This window comes from Phoenix dactylifera, chromosome 2 (assembly GCF_009389715.1).
Source record: "Phoenix dactylifera cultivar Barhee BC4 chromosome 2, palm_55x_up_171113_PBpolish2nd_filt_p, whole genome shotgun sequence".
Taxonomy (NCBI): Eukaryota; Viridiplantae; Streptophyta; class Magnoliopsida; order Arecales; family Arecaceae; genus Phoenix; species Phoenix dactylifera.
This window is the reverse complement of record NC_052393.1, coordinates 10,766,639-10,789,397: the sequence shown is the minus strand read 5'-3', so window position 1 is coordinate 10,789,397 and position 22,759 is coordinate 10,766,639. Positions and strand designations below refer to the sequence as shown.

Sequence of the window (22,759 nt, the reverse complement as noted above, 5' to 3'; positions counted from 1 at the left end):
GAAAAGAAGGGAGTGCTTTTGCTTTTGTATGGGGCGGGATTGGTATTTTGTTTAATGGCCGGGGGGTGGGGAGTGCTTTTCCTACGATTCCATGTCGTTATCCATGGGCCACCGGCTGAAAGGAAAAGGATTCGTGTTCCCTTTTGGTGCTACTTGAGTTTGGTTTGTTGGAGGTAATAATTGCAAGTTCTTCCGGTGTCTTTTATTCGTTTCTCATTTGGATTTGGGGTAAGGGTAGATTATCCCTGTTCATCTATGTAACAAGTGGCAAATACAACTATCTGGTTAAACTCTAGTGATTATATTTATAAGGAGTACTATTTATGCCTAAAATCTCATGATACAAGCTTAAACATGTATCGCATAACTTGATTTCAACCCCACTCTTGTTCCATCTTTTATTAGATAAATTAATGACTAATATATGCTTCTAATAATATAATATGATATTGTATCATATTATTGTCATGTTATTATAATCTTATTATATCATAATATTATGAACAGTATAATATTATGATATTATTCTAATCTATAATATACTATATAATATTATTATAATGTAAAATAATAGGGACTTGAAAGGCAAGCTATTCCAATTTTATGTAAATTTACTTTTCATCCCCTTTCAAGTAACAATCAAATAGTATTTCTTGTCCCTTGTTAGCATTTAAACAAACAAAGAGATAAGGTCTAAGATTTATACCCATTGTATACCAGTATTGTCACACCCCAAATTCAACACCCGAATCTGGAACACGACACGGCCGCACACTCTCTAGAGCAGAATCCTAAAAAATATGCTCGGCTTACAAAAATATATCACAACTTCAATATCCTTGAACAATAATGATCTCAATTCATAATGAACAATAAAACCGATCCAATTATAGAATTAATCATCCAACCAGTATTAGTGATGCTCTATCTATTCATCCCTTTCACTTATAATCTCAACCATAGCTAAGTATTACGTAGCCTGCAACTCTAAAAAAAAAGAGAGCAAATGAGTTGCGAGCTTTATCTCTACACCATAAGTAAGAATCTCAAACCGCTACACCATAAGTAATAAGAAAACAATCAATTGATAATGCCAGATAAATGAATATCGTATCCATAGTTGAAAAACTCATAAATAATATCCAAATAAGTTCTCATTATCATCTTTTCAAAGATATATATATATATACACGCACACATATATATCTTATATAACCAATTATTCAACAACGATTTCTTAAGTCATGTTATATGTTGCTTATTAACTTGATTTTCAGGTTTCTTAACAATTTTTTCGGCTTTGGACTAACCAAGATCATGACTCACTCCAGTCCAAGTCTGATACCGTACCATGTTATAGCTCGTGGTGGCTATCCCACTCGTAGTAGCTTTCCACGCGTAAGCCCGTGGAGGCTATCCCACTCGTAGTGGCTTTTCATGCATAAGCCCATGGAGGCTATCCCATTCATAGTGGTTGTCTACGCGTAAGCCCGTGAAGGCTCCCAATATATCAGCCCATGGGCACTATGATGGAGTTAGTCCAAACAATATCTTATCTATCTGATTTATCTGTTACTCTTGTCAATTATGAAATATACAATGAATTATTTTCAAATTCAAGGTATTTTTGTTTATATACAAGTATATCGTTACATGCTAAACCAATCTAAATCTCACGATACAATTCCAGCGCTACAAACCAATATCAAGGTTTACGCGTTGGGGTTCAGAGTACCTCGGTCAAAACCTTCTTCTATAGACGACTCTACCTTTACAAAATCAAACTCAATTATCAAAAATAAGTCAAACAATGGACTAGAAACCTTAACTGCCTATCGATGTTTACTAAGGGTCCATCACTATGTCCCCCGAGACCTTGTTACCATATACCTGGGTCAACTAAAGAAAGAGAGAGTCACCAAGAGAGAAATAAAGAGGAAGAAGGAAGAGGGAAAAAGAGAGAAGGAAGAGAGAGAAGACAGAAGAACTCTCTTCTTCTTCTCTTCTATTGTTTTTGAAATAGGGGAGACACATCCCTCTCCCCTCCCTCTCAACCGTTCCAAAAGAACTCATGGGTCTGTCTCTCCTCCTCTCAACCATTCCAGGAGAACTCCATAAGCGGCGGCCACTGCAGCTCTTCGCCAAGCGGCGACGGTGACCCTACAGTGACGATCCTTGTCAGCGGCGGCGGCGGCTGCCAAAAGCAAGGAAAATAGAGAAAGTTAATAGAAAAAAATGAAGAAGATATCCTTCCATCTTGGCCAAGATAGTGGTTGTTTTCTCCAACCCATGACTATATGATCTTAGGGTGCTCCAGAGGTGGCAAGGCTCAACCCAAATTCGATGGCCGTCAACAGTGAGCATAGGAGAAGAGACCGAAATAGGGCTTCCTTGTTTTGGACAGTTTTCCGATGATTTGCTAGCTCAAACCCCAAGCAACAGGGGTGAACAAACAAGAAAAAGGAGAAGAAGATGCATGAACATGTATCTCGGTCTGGCGAGGTGGTCCAACATCTTCTTTGGCCAAAATCTAAGGAAGAAGGAAGAGAGCTCGAAATTGTAGTGATTTCTCTCCAAATGTTTGGTGGACATCAAAAGAATAGGAGGGGAGTTAAATAGGCGTGATCCTAGAGTTCAAGTCGAACTCGGATTGTCTCGAATAACTTCAATTTTCGGTAGGATGTTAATTGAGATCGGATCCTGGAGGGGAGTTAAATAGACTCCCTACTGGAGTCTTCCTCCCCCATTCCCCTCACGTGCCACGCACGGGTTGAGCTGGGCCTGGCCTCTTCGGGCTGGGCCTGGCCATCCGGGCCGGCCCACAAGCCCAAAAATCTAGATTATTACAAGTATAAATTAAAATCTTTGATATAATTTTTTCTTGCAAAGTGAATACTTGCAATTATTGCTTGATATAGTGCTATGTTATCCCAATAAAAATTATGATATATATCCATTTATACTAGTATAAATTAATATTTTTGGTATAATTTTTCCTTAACCCAAAAATGTCATAGCCAAACGTTGCCTTAAGGTGTATGTTGTTGTGGTCACGAAGAACATTGTCATGGGAGAAGTATCAACTTCTTTTGGAAAGAGGTATCATTGAGGTTTGCTCCTAGATTGACGACAATTTTGCTATTCATTTCTTTCAATTAACTTTTATACTTAATTATATTCTGTTACATCTGCTTCATGATTTTGGTTTATATTTTATATTTTACTTTTTTTATAGATGTGTATGAAATAGAGGTATTAGGATATGTTTGGTATGCAAGTAATTAAAATATACAGAAAAGGAGAAGAAAAATAAAATTATTTCTATAAAAGTTTGTGGTATAGTAATAAAATCTTTAAATTTTTTAACTTTTTTAAAAACAACTCAATTTTAATAGTTTTGTCAAAGAAGAATAAACTTTTCACGCAATTTCTCTTCCAGTCATACCCTCATAACCTCATGTATAGAAACAAGTCCAACTGGTAATCATTTATAGAAAGAAGTTTAATTATGGCAAGAGACAAGCCTAGTTAATTAACTATGCACAAGGACAATTCAACATGAAATGTTAACTGCGTATGAACTAAACAGCAGTTAAATAAAGGGCATAGAGTTAATTAATTAAGTTCCCTTTTGGAAAATTTTTGGTTTGTTGGGTTTCTGACATTACAGACATTGCACTCACACCTCAGAACACTATAGTCAAGAGTCAGCAACAGAAAGAGTATCAATAGTGGAGATAATGCCACATCAATTAAATTGATCCATTTGTAGTTGTTGTTAAAAGGTGGAAGCATCATGAAGCCGCTAGAACGGGAATCACAGGATTGAAGCATTCTTTACGTCAGTCACCCGAGAATTTGGTTCTTTTATCCTTTCAAAGCGGCCCACAAACTTCACCAAAAAAGTTAAGAGTTTTACAGGTTCAGGAGGATCTTAGTTGGATCAGATTCATCAGCTCAGTGGTGGACCAGTCCAACCAAGAAGCAACAGTGAGGGGAAAAAAAAAAGGAAGAGAAAAGAGAGCCAGAGGCCTTTCGAACGTGTTGCTTTCTGGTTGAATCGATCTATTGCTGAGCTGGTAGATCTGGTCTAACTAATAATTTCTCCAATTAAAAGGCTATTCAAGAGAGATTCTACTTGCTCTCACCTTTTTCTTGTGAGATACTGCCTTTGCCGTTGTCCTGAGAGATTTTTGAAGCATTTCTACTGCAAACAAGACATGATAGTTTAGGGTGCCTTGCGTGGAACCACAAACCACCAATGGGATACATGGAATGACAACTAGTTTTTCGAAGAATTCAAGCATGTGTTATATTTGTACGGGAAAGGTTTTGATGCACTGAGCTAGGGCAAATTTTGGGTATGAACAATTTTGGCGTGTGCATCAGAAGGTTGTCTTGCAATCCATCATCTGACATTATAGATTCTCTTTAATCCGGAAAAGGGTTAACTTTCAGTTGTGCTTACTTCAAGAGAGCTTTCAAATTGTGTACTTGCGTGCGTAGAACTAGCGGTCATGAATGGTGCCTACGTACGCTATAGTTTTAATTTCTTTCCAACCAACCTGAACTCGCTTTAGATCTTCGGCTTGGTCATGTATGTTGCTTGTCTACTTGGTGGATCAAGTGGGTCCAAGATTGACGGCCAATTAACGATATGGCATCGGATCCGCTCGGGTTTGATTTGATTGTGAGCACTTCTATGGGATCTAGAATAAATGTTAATTTATCATATGTGTCAAGTTCAAATTAAATTAGTTAAGGTTCAGATTTGGTTTGTGACAAATTAGTTTGTGCATTGCAACCTTTACAGCGCATGTAGTTTATCAACGCATGCATTGGTATGTTCATCATCCTGCCATAAAGCATTGTATTATATATGTCAAGAACAAACTGGATTCTTCATTGTTCATGTGCTTCCAAGTCCTTGTCAACAATTTACCACAAAAAAAAAAAGTTCTTGTCAACAAGCTTCTTGGCTTCCAATCAAGAGAGCTGCCCCTCCAATAGAAAATCCATCATACGATGTCCAAAACAAAAATTCCGGCAAAAACCATCCTTGATTTGCAGACCATGATCCAAGTGGAACCAATGTCAGGTCTGCAATTTGGAAAAAGGGGCCCAACTGACTAAATGACGCAGCTCCCGTCCAAAATAGTGTTTCTGCTTTAAAATGATCAATTCGGAAAAAGCACAAATGGAAACTTCACTCGTCTTTCCGACACTGCTTCCTCAACTCCTTGCTTTACGTTAGCGGACCTACAGATCGGGCCGGAGCTCCTTTCTCTTTCTTTCTATATGGAACGATGCAGGGGAATGAGTCGACTCGACGAACAACAACACAACTACATTTTCTTTTTTCTCTCCATAAGATGAGTCCAGTGCATTGGATCCGTTCATCGATGGTTAGCAAGTATGATGATTCTAATGATGATCCTGCACGTATTTTGTGCATATCTTACAGGTGGATTTAAAAAACTCCGCAAATTAACTTGGGTTACCGGTGTGGTTTTAGCTGTATTGACTGCATCTTTTGGTGTAATTAGTTATTTCTTACCTTGGGACCAAATTGGTTATTGGGCAGTAAAAATCGTGACAAGTGTACCTAAAGCTATCCATGTAATAGGATCGGTTATATTCCATAATTTGGTGTTAGGATTCAATCCGAATAAAAAAAAAAAAATGGTGTTAGGATCGAGGAGCTTGTCGGCATACATTCATCTAGCAAACAATGGTCTAAATATTCCAATCACGTGAACTTCCCAGGTGATAAGAATATCTACCACATAATACTGTCCCTCACTTTAACCCGAGCCCTCGTCTCCATCTTTGTTCATACCACTCCAACCTACATGGAGACGTAATATTTGCTCAAAATTGGCTTGTAAAGACCGGTAACCAACCGCCAGAAAAGCAATTTCGGGGCCCAAATTTGTCCTCATTCTGAGAAAAAGGCCAAACTTGAACAAAGACCGGGACAGCAGTTTGGGCAAACGGTCCTGACCAAATGGATCATTCCCCCTTTTCATCCCCCCATGCCGCCTCGAATCCTGCCTTATTATTATTATTATTTTTTTCCTGCCCTTTTTTGGCACTCGGCCAGTGCATCAATTGCGGGATGGCTTGGACTTGTCTTGGCTTGTGACCTCCTTTGTGGTTTCCTGAAGCTGATAAAATGAACGCCCTTCCTGCTCTCGTCCTTGCGACGGAGCTTCTTTAAATATCCGTATTTATGAGTCTAGCGAAACGGCCGACGGTTTTGACCAGTAGGCCTGGAGAATAAAGCTAAAACCCCAAGCGCAAAAGCAGCGCCTCACAGCATTTGGTTTGGACTTGTCCAGAAGCCTAGAGACGAATCAATCGCAAATGCAGGTCTAATGAAGTCCACGGCCTAACTTTTCCGCACTACGGATTGGATGGTTCTGCGATGCCTAAAGACGAATCAATTGCAAATGCAGGTCTAGACCGTCCTATTCCTCTTATTGATCCGCTCATCCAAAATAGTATGATAATATAATATAATATAATAATATTTTTATAATAAATATTATGGGAAAATGGATATCTCTTATTCATTTATCTAAAAAATAGTAATACAGAAGAAGATGGGTGAAAAAATTCAAATGTCATAAAAAATATAAATAAATTATTTTTTATTTAAATATTGTCTGACAAATATTCATGTAAAAAATATAAAATTTTCGATTAGTTATTTACCTCGGGAACCGTAATCTCCTGTGTAAATTCAGTTGACTAGATCATTTATGTGCGGGCGTTTTTTCGCGCGGAACTGGAGCTCCATCGTCCCTCTCCTTCGAAAGGGAAGGAAAAAAGAACTCCCAACTCACAAGAAATAGGAAGAAAATAAACTCTACAAGCCCTTAGAAAATAAAACCCATCCCACTGTGTGCAAGGAAGGTAATTTCCAGTTTATCTGCACCAATCTCTTCTTAAAAGTAGAAAAAAAAACACCTCCGAGAAGAAGAAAGGCACCTAACGAGAACAAAGCTCCTCCTTGTTGGAGCTAATATATATACACTAATAAGAGAAGAAGACTAGGAAAAAAAAAGTACAGTTGTTCCTTTTTCTAGAAGACATGGCGTCAGAGATGTTTGATGCTTGGTTTAGAACCAGGGGGCCGGGCTAGGAGCTCTTCCGGCAGGCGGCGATCCGAGTCTGGACGCGCTCGAAGCGAGAGACGGGACAGGGGATGGTGATCCCACCGGGGTGGTGGTAGCCGAACTCGTCCTCCGCCTCCCTCAGCAACTCCGCGAACAGTGGGTGGTTGAAGTCGATCACCGGCACCAAATACCGCTTCGGCGGTCCCCCGTCCTTCTGCCCCCCAACGTACACCACCAGGTGCCCCTTCGGCGGCGGCGGCTTCTGGCGTCCTCCTCCTTTCTGGTGCCCAACAAGCTCCGCGTCGTCGCCGTCGGCTTCCCCGTCGCCAGGGCGGCGGCAGTGCGCTTTCCAGCCGCCGCCGCGGCCGGAGGAGCGGATGCGGCTGGTGAGTGCGCGCCCCCAGCCGTATAGTTTTGTCGTCATCGTCGAGGTTATGGTCTTGGAACAATGGGTTTCGGATCGGATTAGGGATTGGGATTGGGATTGGGTGGCGTTGAGGCGGATGTAATTCTGTGGGCGGCGGCGTCGGAAGACCCGTCGCCATATTCTCACCAGCTTTCGCCCCAATCTGAAACCCCTGGATTTCTTCATGCTTCGCTGCATGAATCAGAATCAAAAGAGACAGAGGGAGATTAAGCCAGGGATCAGCGACGGACAGGGATCGGCGACGGACATGTATAAACAGGGGAGAGGGAGGCAAACATCAGAGAGTGAATGGGAGGTATTGGACATGTTTTCCTCTTATCCCTATCCTCTCGCAGAGAAAGAGCTCGTTTCCTCCTTTGTTTTTGGATTTCTTCAGTATTCCCATCGCGCTCTATTTCACTCGATTGGTATATCGGAATACTGACACCAGAATAGCTCCAGAAGAAGCGAACGGGGGAGGTGACAGGGGTTGATATAACCGCAAATGATACAAAGGGGAAGGGGAAGGGTCCAAGGGAGAGAGAACGGAAGGCAAGGGAGCGGAATCCGAAACGCGATCGATGTGGGATAAGACCAGGGAAGAGACTTGTCACGTATGTGGTTTAAGAATAAGGAAGAAACCTAACTGGTGCTTAGTTTTATAGTGATGGTACGGTGGGATACTTGGGTCACCATATGATTGGGCCCTTGAGATTATATTATTGTTTAATTTTGGATTTTAATGGTTGGGCTGTCAAGATTGTCTTATTATTTATTTTAGATTTTAGGCGCTTGTTTCTCGTTGGAACAATTGAGTCTCGTCCTGTGCGATCCGTGTGGGTTCGATAATCGGATACGGAGAGATCTCCACCCGGCATCTTGGAAGGTAGGAGTTATGGATCCGATGTGGCGATGTCTACTTAAAAAATACAGATTCAGATCCTGCCAAAAGTTTCAAAAATTAAACGGATAAAACGGGATTAGGTAACAGAAATGATGAGAATATTACGTATTACGGCATTGGAGACTGGCAAATTACTTTTGGAGTAGAATTAAAGGCGAGGATAACCAAACGAGCCAATAGGAATCCATTTGTGTGGTTTGATCACATCCACGTAAAGTGGAGCGAACAAATAGCGCGGAATTCGGGTGGAACCGACGAGGGGACGCGCGGGTGGAAACGGAATTATTGCCTGCCCCCCACTAAAAACGGAAGGTCCCGTAACGTACGGTGCGTTCCGCTTTAAAAGATAAATATAAATGGAAGCATAGCAAAGAAAAAGTTTATGGAGTTTTGTGGCAAAATAATGCATTATATGAACTTTGGACGGTCATGATCATGCTTGAAATGTTTTAGCTGCTCGAAACATGACAGAAAGTGCTTAGCTACTTTATTTCAGCAATTTCCAACAGAAAATTAGAATTGCCAATGTGTGCGAGCATAGAAAATTAGAATTTGAATGAGAATTGTGGTATAACTGCAGCGCAGGCACACGCAAGTACACACAAATGCTAAAATGGAAGCTCCACACAATCTAGCCTATTTGATTATATATTTTATTATCTATTATATATTATATATAATCAAAAAAGAGAATCACCAAGCTCATCATTCGCCTTCTGTATTAATAATATTATTAGTGCAGTTTTCTAATCTAATATCTAATATGTATACATACACTAAAATAAAGACTTTACTTGTGTAAAGCTTTCATTACAGGCATCTATTAATGGCGTTATTAATAGAGATTTTTATTTTGGATAATAGGTATGGCTCTTATTTTATATAGTTTTTTTATCAAAATATACTAATATAACATCATTAATAAAATGCTTATTAACTTATTAAATTATATTAAATAAAAAATATTAGTACTACTAAATTAGTAAGAAAATATATTATTAATAACCATATTTACTTAATATATAGCAATATATGCTTATTAAATAAAAAAAATAATCAACACCTGTAAATTAGTATAGAAATTAATGATATTATTAATCACAATATTTGCTCAATATATACTGATATTAATGCAAAATAATAATAATAATTATTGTAACCTGCTAGTATCCTACGAATATCATTAGATAACACTAAGATTACATTAATTTAATATATTTTATGATTATGATATTACTTAAAAATGAAAGGATAACTACTAGTGACCCAACTATATTGCATTTAAATATCAATAGATGCAATAACTTCTATTTTATTATATACAAGTTGATCACGATCTTATTATTTTATAATAATATATTATTATACTATATCGATAGATATACATATATTATTAAATTTTACATGGTGACAATATATCATAATATTAATATCAAAATTTTATTTTAGAATTTAATTAGGCTCTTATATCTATTCTTCTCTATTTTTGCTATCTTTTCTATTATATGTATTCAATATTATATTTCAAAAATAGTTAGAAAAAGAGAAAAAGCTGCATCCTTTGCATCATACATATTACATGCTAGTATATATACTAGAATAGAGGCTCAACTTATGTCGAGCTTTTCTATTAGCCATGGGGACATCTATATTAATGATATTATTAATATAGTCTTTATTTTGGATAATACATAGAATTCTTACATCTATTCTATTTGATTATATATTTTATTATCTATTATATGTAAAATAAAATAGAGATTCATTGAGCTCTCGATTCACGACATGGAATCTTTATTAATAAAATAATTAATATGGTCCTTATTTTAAAAAATAGCTAGACATTTATTTCTATTAATCTAAAAATAATTTGAAAAAAAAGGAGAAAACTACATCCTAGACATCTTTGAGTTGTATATTAATCTAATATATCCAATATATATAATCTAATACATCTAATATATATACGAAAATGGAGACTTTGCTTTTATAGAATTCTCAATTTGGCATTTTCCATGTAGATGTCTATATTAATAATATTATTAATAAAATATTTTTATTTTGGATAATAAGCGGGTCTCTTATTTAATATGGTTTCGTTGGCATTTTTTTGTCCCGTCTAGGTGAGCGATAGAAAACTCAAAATTCTAAAAAATTTGATTGGCTGGTGGAGGAAGGAGTTGAGCTATCTACTGTAATGAAGTTGGCCTGCGTGAGCATGCCGCCGATATTTGACCAATTGGAAAGATGATGATGAGGATTGAATAGAGAATAGAGAGTGCCATGGATCTATGTGCTTTGACCTTCACGAACTTCTACCATTGTCACATCACTATTTAAAGTTAGATAAGGAGCTTAAAGGGTTAGGCTACGGTAGAGATGTAACACTGGGCTTTAGTAATGATGTAGTGCAAAGGGTGTAGAAAACAAAATTATGCTTAGAATGAAAAGTAGATTAAACTAAGATAAAAGATAAAGATTTATTACATCGATCGTCAACAAAACTTTCTTTTAGGTTACACTCATATATTCATGCATGATGCTACTCAAAACTGCCTATTTGCTGTCATTTATGTTTAACTTTCACTCTCCAGACGGTTCTGGATTCTGTTAACAACCACTTCTCACATCCCACATCTGGATAACTATCCCATCATGTGTAAACTACCACTCTAACAAGTGCTACATGTAATCCACTAGATGATTCTCGATCTAACAAGGAGTTATATACTTGACATTATGGCCCCTGAACAGCTCCCAAGATGCAAACGTAAGTGTGCCCTCCATTACCTTATTCTGTGCTTCTAGCGACCAACGCTCTCTTCACATCCGGCCAGATGGAGGACGAGAGTGACGCAGTCGTGTCGATCGCTTCTCTCTCAGCCTGTTCTCGCTATTGAGCGGCTCCAATGATGCGTCAGCCAACTCGTTTGCTCAGCCTTCATTGTCGTGTGGCTCCTCCAGCAACATCAGTTGCAATGTCATCAGCCGGCATGGTTCGTAGCAACTCCCGCAGTGGTGTTGACTTTGATCGACCTCGTTACCCACGTTTTCCATAGCCTCTGGAGATCAGATGATAGCAGATCAGGCTGAAGCTAGCATTGAAGTCATCAGCGTTGTCCTTGGAGTGGTTCGCCTCCTCGCTACGTCAACCATCTTCGGCGGCCTCCCTGACAGCAAACTAGGTTGAACTGTAGCATTTGTTTTGTTTGAACTGCATAACCGCTGACAATCTTGGAGTTTAACGGTGCCGAGGACTCACCTTTCGCTGTGGAGCTCTCGATCCCGTTCAACGATGAACTTGAAGTCGAGGGTAGGGTTGGGTTCATGGATGAGAAGGATGATGGCGTCGGCAGGTCCACGAGTTCTCCTTTATGGGGTGAAAACTTAACATGGCATGGTCTCCAAATTTAGGTAACCAAGACTTTCGATCAATGATATCCTATCAGACCTGACCACAGAATTTGTTACAGTGGGAATGCTATGAAGCCGAAAACGTGATGAACTTACTATGTTCCAGAATGGGACAACGTACGTGTTTGAGGCTCGAGCTTATCAAAGTGATGCAGAAGGAGTCAAGACAGTCGCCGCCAAAAACGAAAAATTCCAAGGACTGGGATAGATTACGGTATCGACCGTTCTCCATTCAAGGCACAAGAATTAATAACCACTGGCTAGTATGGTGGCAGGTCCAATCTTGGTTGATATAACCAAAACAAAAAAAACAAAACATTTGCCTTCCAGTTTGCCTACCGCAATGCCGAACCCTCATTCATACTTCGATGCACGTTCGGAACAAATGTAATATCTTTTGCTAAATCGTTAGGTATAGACCTCGGAAAGAGATGGTATATAAATAGTCTTTTTCACCGCCCACCTTTGAGATGTCATCATATTTTACTTTTTTTCTTTTGTTGCTTTCTTTGTGACGAAGAGTTATGAAGTTTGTCCTCTTTCCGCTTCAACGCAGGCGTGCTTGCGGTCAGCTTTGGGTGTTGCCGGGAACCTTCGCGGAGTATTGATATTTTTGTCTGGATTGTTTAGCCCCTCACAAATTAGGACCAGAAATTTCATAGAACTAGCAAATATTGTGCAGTTCCGTATTTTGTCGAAAATTTGCTACAAGAACAGCCACCTTGATCTCCACCACAAAAATTACACTCTTTTTCTTTGAAAGAATCAAAAAAATCTACCTCGATGTTAACAGAAGATGGGGTTTAAGATTCACTGCCACACATATCTATAATCTAACATTGCCATTTTGTCTCTCAAAAGTGATGTTATACCTAAAATGATGATGAATCTCCTTCTCTCTCTCTCTCTCTCTCTATCTATCTATCTATCTCTCTCTGCGTGTCTCTCATGTGCAAATTTTGATGAATCTCGAGTCTTTGAATCAGCCGTAGAAAAAATAAAAAAAAGGGTTAGGTAACCGGCACCCAAGGCAGCGAACCAATTTGGACGAGTGGATTAAATTGGAGGTTGGTCAAAGATACTTTGCACAATCGTCGAGCACTTCAAATGATTTAACAAAACTGAGAGTAATCCGCGTATTAAAAATATCCAGGTCTTGTCTACCAGAGGGTTAATAAATTACCGCCACCTTCACAATCACGAGAAGAATTTCTGGGTTAGTTTTAACGAATCACAGAGTTTAATGTCGTGGCACCCAAATTGACAACACAACGCTGCCATATTGTGCCCCACAAGTCTTGTTTTACCTCGAACTTTTAATGCATCTTAGGCTTAAAGGACGCTGAAGCACCAAACTTGGGCAGCAATGGATTACAATAGAAACAATTATGTGCGCATAAAAAAAAAACCACAGACGCATGATAATAGTTGAAACATGCACTGATAACAAGCACCGTGAATGGTCTAATGAACGTTATGGGAAATAATCTTCAAATGTTCTGAGTACAGATTGCATTCATTTTGAAGAGAACTCAACTACGGTGATCGAGTAGATTCGAGATTAGCACAGCAATGTTGGCAAGCAGCTGCTGCTTTGCAACATATACAAATTATCAAAAGGGTGTAGCTTCTTCTGGACCATATATGTCTATCGAAAGGCAAATAATAATAGATAGTGATCTTTGCGACTTATCATTCTAGAGAGTTTTTTTAGAAAAAATCAAATATTTATTTTTTCTCTCTTCGTCAATTTTTTTTTTCTGATTTTATTGGTTGCACTCTTGCATTCTTAGTATGAGGCGTAGTTGTATAAAAAATGTTGGAAAAAGCCTTGCTGGTTTTAATGCAGCCTCCATGACGTTAAGGTACCTAACGACTCTATCTCGCCATTATAGCAGGACAAGAAAGAAGTGGAATTGGATATTAAGAGGAAGAGTCGGCACTGGTAAACTCCTTAATTGACGGTAAGCTATTAATGTAGGACCGAGTCCCAAGAGAGGACATGAATTTATCCCGTTAATCCGGCCTTTAGCACGGGCGAAAGGTCAGCATGTTTCTCCCTCTGGCTCGTTCTGTGCAAGTTCCCTGAACTAGTGGAATCTATAAACGTTTGAATAGAAGTTAAGTAGCAATTTTAACCTACTTGGCTCTTTTGTTTTTGTTCGCTCCACCAAATTCGTCGGAGTTGCTTTCCTGATATTGGGTGTACCTGCAAGTTGTGAGGATAGTGACTTAAAATGCTAAAAGGGTCTAATCAAGAGAGAGAGAGAGAGAGAGAGAGAGATGAGTGATATCATAACACCTTCTAAATGGTTTTGCAAATTAAACTCTCTCAGCTAATTGTTATAAATCCCACATTGTTAAGGTGAAAAAGAACAAAGTTGAGGGCTTAGATAAATTGTTCCCCTCTATTAACAATCTCCAAAATTATTGATATTTGTTAAATGCTACAACTTGCATTATATATGCCATGCCATTCAATTTGCCAAGAATAAGAAGACAGAATCAAATTTTAGTAAGACGGCAACAAGAAATCTTTTTTTTTTTTTTTTTTTTTTGTGGGGGGGGGGGGGGGGGGGGGTAGGGATAACTAGAAATTTAGTAGAGGAGAAATATGTGCAGTCGGATGCATCAAAATTTAGCAAAATGAATCCAGAATTTCATTCAAGGCTAAAAAAAAATCTGGGGACAGATGATGCTGCCAATAGAGATAAAGCAACAGCTAAGGAGCAAGAGAATTGAAATAAAGATAATGAACCCTAATTCGTTATCAAACCTGGAGAGACTAGGGAACAACAGGTTTTTGATTCCTATGCATCTAATACTTCAAGCAAAAAGTATATAGGCCACTTGGTCAAAAGATCAATAAAATCTCAGCAAGCTAGCTCACCATGTCCACAAGATTGTCAATTACCTTGCATGGGTAGAATGGGATGGTTGCATATGAATTATAAAAACATTGGTTCAACCACCAGAATGGAATCCTTGACAAGTATGAGTCCATACCCTCAAGCTTGGATGCAGTCAAATTATACCTGGTCTCGCAAGCTTGGATAAGCCGCCCCCTAGATCCTGACATACTTTTGAACAAACAACAAAGAAAATATTTACAATATTATCTCTAGAACAAAATGAGAGGTCGCTAACCAGCTTCTTAACAAAAAGCTGCCGAATTGGCCTATTTCTTGCGCGTACCAATTGAAGTATTTTGAAATGAACTGAAGAAAAAATTGAAAATGGCAATTGGAGTGATATTAACTCCTATTTATTTATTATCTATGTCACGTCAGATGTTCTATGGATACAAGCTATTCAATGTTCCACACTCTAATTTTCGCATTTCGAACAGGCATGGATACAGCATCTATAGGATAACTTCCATCTTGAGAGTTATTTGCGGATTTCATACGATATCCGCAATCTCTCTTGATTTGTAATTCAATACACAAATCAATTGGTTCCGTCAGGTTAGCTATATGTTGTGTCGTGTCAACTATTTCCACGTAAGGTGGTGAGATAATATCTTTAGCGGTTACGTATCTAGGCCCCCTGACGCAGATGGATGCGTCTATGCCATCAGCATTGCTAAATTTGACGTAAATAATTGATGTGAATGCATGATCAAACCTGATATATTGCATTAGCTTACGGGTCAACTACCTGCTTGTGCGGCAACAAATTTCTTTGTGGTTCATTTTCGACTTAACCAAACTTGATGATGATCCTGAAATTGTCAATATGCCACTGTCATGTTGGAAAGCTTTTGATGTCTAAATTCTGGGTCTCATACAGGCTGCTACCATACTGGCTGCATTCTGCATGAACCTTTTCAAATTGAAGATCCATCTTCCAACTTCTTGTCTCTCTTGCCTGGCTTCAAGCCACAGGCTTGAATTAAGGCACCGATGACAATTCAGAATGCCCAAACTCTTGTAGCCTGGCCAGATTTGACAACAGGGAAATGCGACGTGAGATCAATTTCAATTCCAACTTGCAGAACTAGTCAGAAAATTGGGCGGTATCAAGCCATAGAGAGACACATTTCAAGCAAGAAATACCAAAGTCAACTGTAAGTAACAAATCTTATGAACACCAAATATAATCAATATTGACTAAAAAAGGAATAATAATTTAAATACAAACATCATCTGTTTGATGATGAAGTACTAGAAGTTTCATGGAAAGGTACTTTCCATGAAAAACAGAGTATCATTTTGTAGTAACGAATTTTCATGTATTAAATGTTACCTGGTCTTTGTTTAGACATAAACAGGAAAAAGACAATGCACTATGGTATTAATTCATCTGATAAGCAATAAATTTAGAGTTTCTCCTGTTACTCGTGCTGCTGGCTGTTCTTTCTATATAATAAGTGGCATATATTTAAATATTGAGCTCAATCAACTCCCTTCTCCCAAGGGTAAATAAAATTGAAAGTAAATAATAAGTGGAAAAACCAATGATGTTAAAGAGATAATAATTAAAGAAAAATAAGAATATATCTCGTAGCAGTCTAAAATTTAAACAATCAACAAGATTTATTAGTCAAAAGAGTTCCTTGGTGTCTTTAACATTCAAATTCAGTATGTCCATAGATGAATATATTATTACAATTTAATATTATAACGTCCATATCAAGGTCTGCTGAACCGGTACTGAGACTCGTACCGTTCGACACCTGGTACGGTTCGGTACCGGTTTGGTACCATACCGAACGAATAGGGCGTGGCAGTGAACTGGAACACCCTTTTTTTTGTACTTTTTCAATAAATTTAAGTTTAATTTAATGTTTTCTTGATTTTTTTTTTTGATGTTTTTGCAATCCCGGTTTAACTTAGATGATGCACATTCTCGGGCCTTCTCAATGCCACCTGATGCCTTAGGTGACAGTGACAATAATGCCATACCCAATCCGGTTCGAAATCGGGTTAACTCGGTGCGAACTTGCTGGTTTGCACCGAGTCGGCATTGAACCAACCGGTTCCAGCCGGTTCCGATTGGTAAAGGACCAGTTCTGGCTAGTTTAATAGCGATTCCGGTTGGAACCGAATAGGATTGCCAAACCGACCCGGGTTTGCATCGGGTTGGCTCGGTACCGCTCGATTCTGGCGGTTCGACCCGCTTCGGCAGACCCTGGTCCACATAGTCATACATTGGCAAGTCTTAAGGTCCTGTATCTTTATTCAATAAAGGAAAACACCCAAGCATGTGAAAACCACTGCAACCAATAATTAGTTTTGGAAAGTTGAGGAAGTAAACTATAGAGGAAAAACAAAATAAAAATTAACCTTAACAATGAGTTAGAAGTATGTGGAATGGAGATCTCCACATGAAAGTAGGTTTTCAGCATCACTTTCAAGAAATTACTTGGCCAAAAGGCTTGACAGAATGTGAATCAGGTCAAGCTCAAAACAATACATAAACTCATAATGGTGACTAAATGCAAAGGAATTGCACTGTTTTTGTGACATCGCATATTAATAATCACGTTCTAACTGTAAATAAATCAAAATTTGATGTTTGGTCCCTGAACCTTCCTAAAGTTTTCCTCAATAATATTGCTACAGGTAAACAGATCATCTTAAGGATGATGAATCTTTTCAACAATGGTTATGTAGCTAAATAGATCATAAGGTTTCTTCTCCTCTTAGAGATCCAACTAAGAAGTTAATGGCTTGGGCAACAAGAATCCGAGGCTTTAACTAACAGAGGCTTTAGTTTGTGCTTAAGTTCAATACAGCGTAGAGGAAGACCTAAGCTAACACAGATGTATACAGCAAGAGAAGATGTAGAAGAACATAAGAGATATACATATTGTGAGGAAAGATTTGGAAAGTAGTAATAGTTCATGTAGAACCTTAACAAGAATGACTGGCCGAGAGGATTTCTAAAGTCAAAGCCTAAAATATTGTAGCTATGAATTTAACATGGATATTAAGTGGTCCAACATTCTGTTTGACAATCTTATCTCACTAGGACACCTCTATGTTGTGTTAACTCCATTTTACAACTTGGTGATTTTTTCCCCAGACCATAAAACATGCATAACATATATATCATCTTGTTTTATCCAGGTTGTGCATACCATTGCTTAGAGGATGTGCTTCTTTGGCCATGAAGATGTCAAATTATGTTTGTATTTCCACGCCTTATTCTCATGCTGTGCAAGGGTGGTGTCAAGTTTTCAGGCTGAAAAATGAAGTTCATCGATTCCAATACACATTGAGTGGTTTGTTCTGTTGTTTGTCATGATTATCTTGCCAGAATGTTTTATGGCATCCTATCTCCTCCCTTCACCTTCTTCATGAAATCTCCTTCCAATACACATTGAGTGGTTTGTTCTTGTGTTTGTCATGATTATCTCGCCAGAACGTTTTATGGCATCCTGTCTCCTCTCTTTACTTTCTTCATGAAGTCTCCTTCATCCTCAGCAAACTGTGTAGGATTTACTCATTAGTGCGAGGACGGGCATCATTGACAATTTATGTACATCATCTAACTTCTTTTTGGTGTTGTTTCCCCTGTATTTCTGGCGAAACTTCCACTTATAAAGTGACAACACTGCTTTTACATCATGCATGTATATCAAACTAACATCCTCGTTCTACATGATGCATTTCTTAATGAAAGGTGGTGACAGTCAGTGTTTTGTGAAAGCTGCTTCAAACTCATTTTCAAATTTTTATAGCCATATCATTTGCCCTTATGGGAGTTATTTATTACTGTCAATTAAAGACCTAACCTGGAACTAACAATACATATTACGAAGTTAACATACAAAACGTTCACCGATGACTTTATTAACCTAAAAACCATTCACTGATAATGTTACAAATTCAAAATCCCAAGATAGAGCTTGTATAATAAAGCAAAGATAATCCCCAAAGCCCCAAAACTACCTAGCTCAAACAACAATGCCCAACCATGCCCACTGTTTTAAGTACCTCAATAAACCTTTCCTAAAGATGCCACTGCAAAAAAAAAGAAAGAAAAAAAAAGGATATTTACAGAAATTGAGCAAAAGGTTCCTTATCCAACTAAGGACATGTTTAATTGATTGAGCTGAAAATTCTAATGGATTCGTGGATTGAGCTAGTGCAACCAGCAAAATCATAGTATTACAGGCTGGGCCATATAAGGTTAAAATGCGAAATTCATTTGTGAAATACTTTTGAATCAACTCCTTCAAGGATTACAGATGCATTGTTCTTTTCCAAGATGGCAAATATCTGTGGGGTGATTAACATTAAGTGTTCGCCTTCTAAAATATGATTGGTGGATACAATGCCATCTGCAGCTCGGTATAATAATACTTGCCATTGGAGGCTACCTGATTGCCCACAAGGCTCTGTGATACAAACATCTTGGAGCAAGAATGGTGCCTTCATGTGGAACTCAGAGAAGCAAGAGAACAATTAGTAACTTCACACAGAAGTTCCATATATTGATTTGACCAAGCCAGACTTCCAAATATATAAACTAATAGAGCATAAAGAAAGAGAGGACAATAATAAATTTACCTGTTAAAGGAAGGCCTTGAAGAAAGATACACCCCAATAACCAATCAAAACCCTCACGCATCATTTCAGCAAATTTTGATGCTAAATGAGGCATATTAAAAATGAACCATCAGTAGTCACAAATGGGCATGTTTTCCTCTATTTCAAAAGCCATGTTGATTTGTCCTTGCCTATAGCACATTTCCGCCAGATCTCTTTGTTTCTTGATTTGGTGTCTTTCCTCTTTGCAGCATCATATTGAAAACTCTCTGGGCCTCCCACAACTTGTTATTCTCAGAGAGAATCCAAAGCAATCTGTTATAACTTCTGCAACATGGCACATAACCATGTTAAATGTAAATTTGTCTTTCCTCAGCTTTTGCTCTCTGCGAAGACAACCTATTATTGGATCATAAATAGCAACAGTACGATTTGAAGCCTTCCTCAACCATCTGATTAAAGGCTCCAAAAGCCAAATCTATGTCCCCATGCTTGCAGTAAGCATTTATAACAATGGAATAAGTAGTAATGCTAGGAACAACTCCCCTAATCTGCATAAGATCAATGAGTAACACTGAATTTTGTCCATCAAATGACAAGCAACACCGAAGTTTCTCGTCTGTGCACAGAATGCTTATTGTACTGTTGAAAACAACATCCACAGGGAGCGCCACACTTGTCACTATCTCATCTCTGTACAGAATGCTTATTGTGATGTTGAAAACAACATCCACAGGGAGCGCCACACTTCTCACTATCTCATCAAATATAGGCTCGGCTTGTTGTTCTCATGTTTCACTTGAAGAGTAGCCAGATGGCCTAGATAACTTTGGAACATCAAAATTACAATCTGCCTTTGCCAAAGCCCGCAGAGCCTTGATAACTATAGTAGGTTCATGACCCTCTAATGAAGTGAACATCACGCAATCAAACAATCGGTCAGCCTCTACCAATTTGTTTTCCTTGCAAGGTGTCGTAATCACAGCTGTGAAGCACTGTAAATTTGGTGCTAAGCCACGCCTAAGCATTGCATCAAGAAGCTTCAGTGCACAATCCACCCGGTTGTTCCTGCAGTACCAACTGATCATGATATTGTAAGCCACAGCATTTGGTTTCAAGCCTCTCTCCGCCATCAGGTTGTAGAACTCCCATGCTGAATCAATATCCTCCAAGCTTCAGCAACCCATAGATCACCTGTTGTAGGCAGAAACATCAGCTCCAGGGCTGCCCATCTCTCTCATTCTCACGAGGACATTCCGAGCCAACTCCATCCTTCCTTCCTTACAATACCCAGTTCCGCCTCCATGACCCTGTTTCCCTTGCAAAACCCGTACACCAAGGACTCAAACGGGCAGTAGGGGAAAACCCGTGCCAGCCATTAGCGAGCCTCGTCCAGATATCCTTTCGAGCACAGCCCAGGGATCAGGAGATTAAAAGCCGACAACGGTGGGAAAACACCGGCCGCCGGTAATTAGATAGAAGAGCTCCAGACCAAAGCCTCCAAGTACTTCAATTCCGCACAAAGACTATGTAACAAAGCATCGTACGTCTCTATGGACGGCAAGGACCGAATTTCTATCAGTTGGTTCAAATGGGCTTTGGCCTGAATCAAATTCCCGAGCTTGCAATAGCATTCTATCATGGGATCGGGCATGGAGGGATCGTTCGAAGGGAAACCTTTGGTTGCATGGGAAAATAGGGCCTCGGCCTTGAGCAAAGGGTCGGAGGCGACGAGGGAGAGGAGGAAGCGGCCGTGGTCGAGAGGGAAACCCGAGGCGGCGGCGCGGTCGATGGCAGAGGCAGCGGAAGGGAGGGGGAGCGGGCGACAAGGCGGCCTGCGGCGCGCATGACGCGGCGGAGGAGGGAGAGGAGAGGGAAAAAGAGGTCGTGGTGGAGCGGGTGGAGGTGGAGTTGGTTCAGAGAGAGGGGAAACGGGGTTGAAGGGCCCGTGAGGGGAGCATCTCCGCTGGGAGTTAAAGAATCGAGGGGAAGAGGGAGAGCTTCGTTCGAGGATGACGGCGGTTTCGGCGGCTGAAAGAGAGAGAACAGCCCAGGCTTGGCGGGGAAGGGATCAGGCTTTCGAAGTTTTAGGGGCGGAGGAAGCCCAACAATCAATGTTGGCCCATATGGCATATAGGCCAAAACCATGGGCTTCTTGGTGGGCTGACAGACGAGGGGAGTCGGAAGTCGGAACCCTTCCTCTCTCTCTGTGTGTGTGTGTGTGTGTGTGTGTGTGGACGGGAAAAGGGAAAAAGGGAGACCGATTTTTGCCTGCCTCATGTAGATTCCTTGATACAGTGAGGAAGTCAATGAATTGAAATAGAGTGATGCTTAACCACCGGCCAACTAGTCAGCACGTTGGTTTTGCTTCCTTGAAAGCACGACTGCCCTCAACATTTTGCTTAGTGGATATAGTAACATAGTTATGGTGATGAACGGACTGGCTTGGAAGCATAATTTCGTGAAATGATGCATAAAATCACCTTCCGATAATACCATAAAGCAATACTGCTTGTCCTATATATGTGATCACACAAATTTCTGCTTTGAGACTTGTTGTTTTCTGATCTCATTAGATGTATCCGTACTAAAATTGTATGAACCATCCGTTCTAGCACAAAAAAAAAAGAAAAAAAAAAGAAGAAGAAGTCAATCCTTATTGGAACCAAACATGAAGGCAGACACTTGGTGGCTCATATCTTTCTTAATTTTAAGTACATAATCCAAACTAATATCTTTTTGCAGAAAAGGGTCAGTGAAATTCACCATTTTAGATGCAAGGCTATGTAGGTTTCTAACTGAAAAGGAGGGTGTTAGAGAAAGAGCCGTCAGAGGAAAGAAAATCTGAATGGAGGTTGCTTGATCATTTCAATGGTACCTTGAAGCAAATAAGAAGGGAAGTAAAAGCATTTAATATACATCTCATACAAGTTAAGTTAAGAGGAAATATGATACGCGTACACTAGAAGATGCTGTGATGTATTGATGATCTTATTTTTACATAATGTGTGTAATGTGACAATAGCAAAAGAAACTACAACAGCATGGATGGACTGCAAACTTGGAACTCATTATTCAGTTGCACAGTTCGACTTTACATGTCTTGATCGGAGGCTAGTCTGTCCAAAGCTGGAGTTTAGAGATCATGCTTGAACTTTCATAATCTGTTTCTCTTTGTTGTTTGATACTACGTACCACACCTGCATCATTGTGCGAGATGCCAAGACTAAATACATGCCAATACTGGAATCTGATTTATGAGAAAAACTAAAAGATATTGTAATCTTAAAAATCTTGACAAAAATAGTAGAGAAGGTGCATTTTGGAAGAGACAAGTTAACTTTGCTTATTACTCAAGAGGCACATTTGGCATGCGAGCAAGAAGCTTCCACAGCTTCCTCTAAAAGGTATTAGC

At 39.2% G+C, this 22,759-nt stretch overlaps 1 protein-coding gene and 1 long non-coding RNA gene across 4 annotated transcripts; both read right to left on the bottom strand.

Annotated features, from left to right (window-relative positions):
* Positions 1-6,922: 6,922 nt before the first annotated feature.
* On the bottom strand, positions 6,923-8,156 carry LOC103723263 (auxin-responsive protein SAUR36-like). Its single transcript, XM_039121033.1, has one exon. It carries the CDS (start codon positions 7,723-7,725, stop codon positions 7,144-7,146), a length of 582 nt encoding a protein of 193 aa, XP_038976961.1. The 5' UTR covers positions 7,726-8,156; the 3' UTR covers positions 6,923-7,143.
* Positions 8,157-12,783: 4,627 nt separating this feature from the next.
* On the bottom strand, positions 12,784-21,456 carry LOC103723264. 3 transcript variants are annotated; one of them, XR_005509354.1, is made up of 4 exons: positions 19,366-21,456; positions 15,506-15,782; positions 14,760-14,925; positions 12,784-14,054 (listed from the first exon to the last, which is right to left on the bottom strand). It is a non-coding gene; the product is annotated as an uncharacterized LOC103723264 (long non-coding RNA). The 3 variants fall into 3 exon arrangements; XR_606598.4 differs by lacking the exon at positions 12,784-14,054 and having other exon boundaries at positions 14,409-14,925; positions 15,473-15,782; positions 19,366-21,454; XR_003382882.2 differs by lacking the exon at positions 12,784-14,054 and having other exon boundaries at positions 14,409-14,925; positions 19,366-21,452.
* Between the last annotated feature and the right edge of the window lie 1,303 nt (positions 21,457-22,759).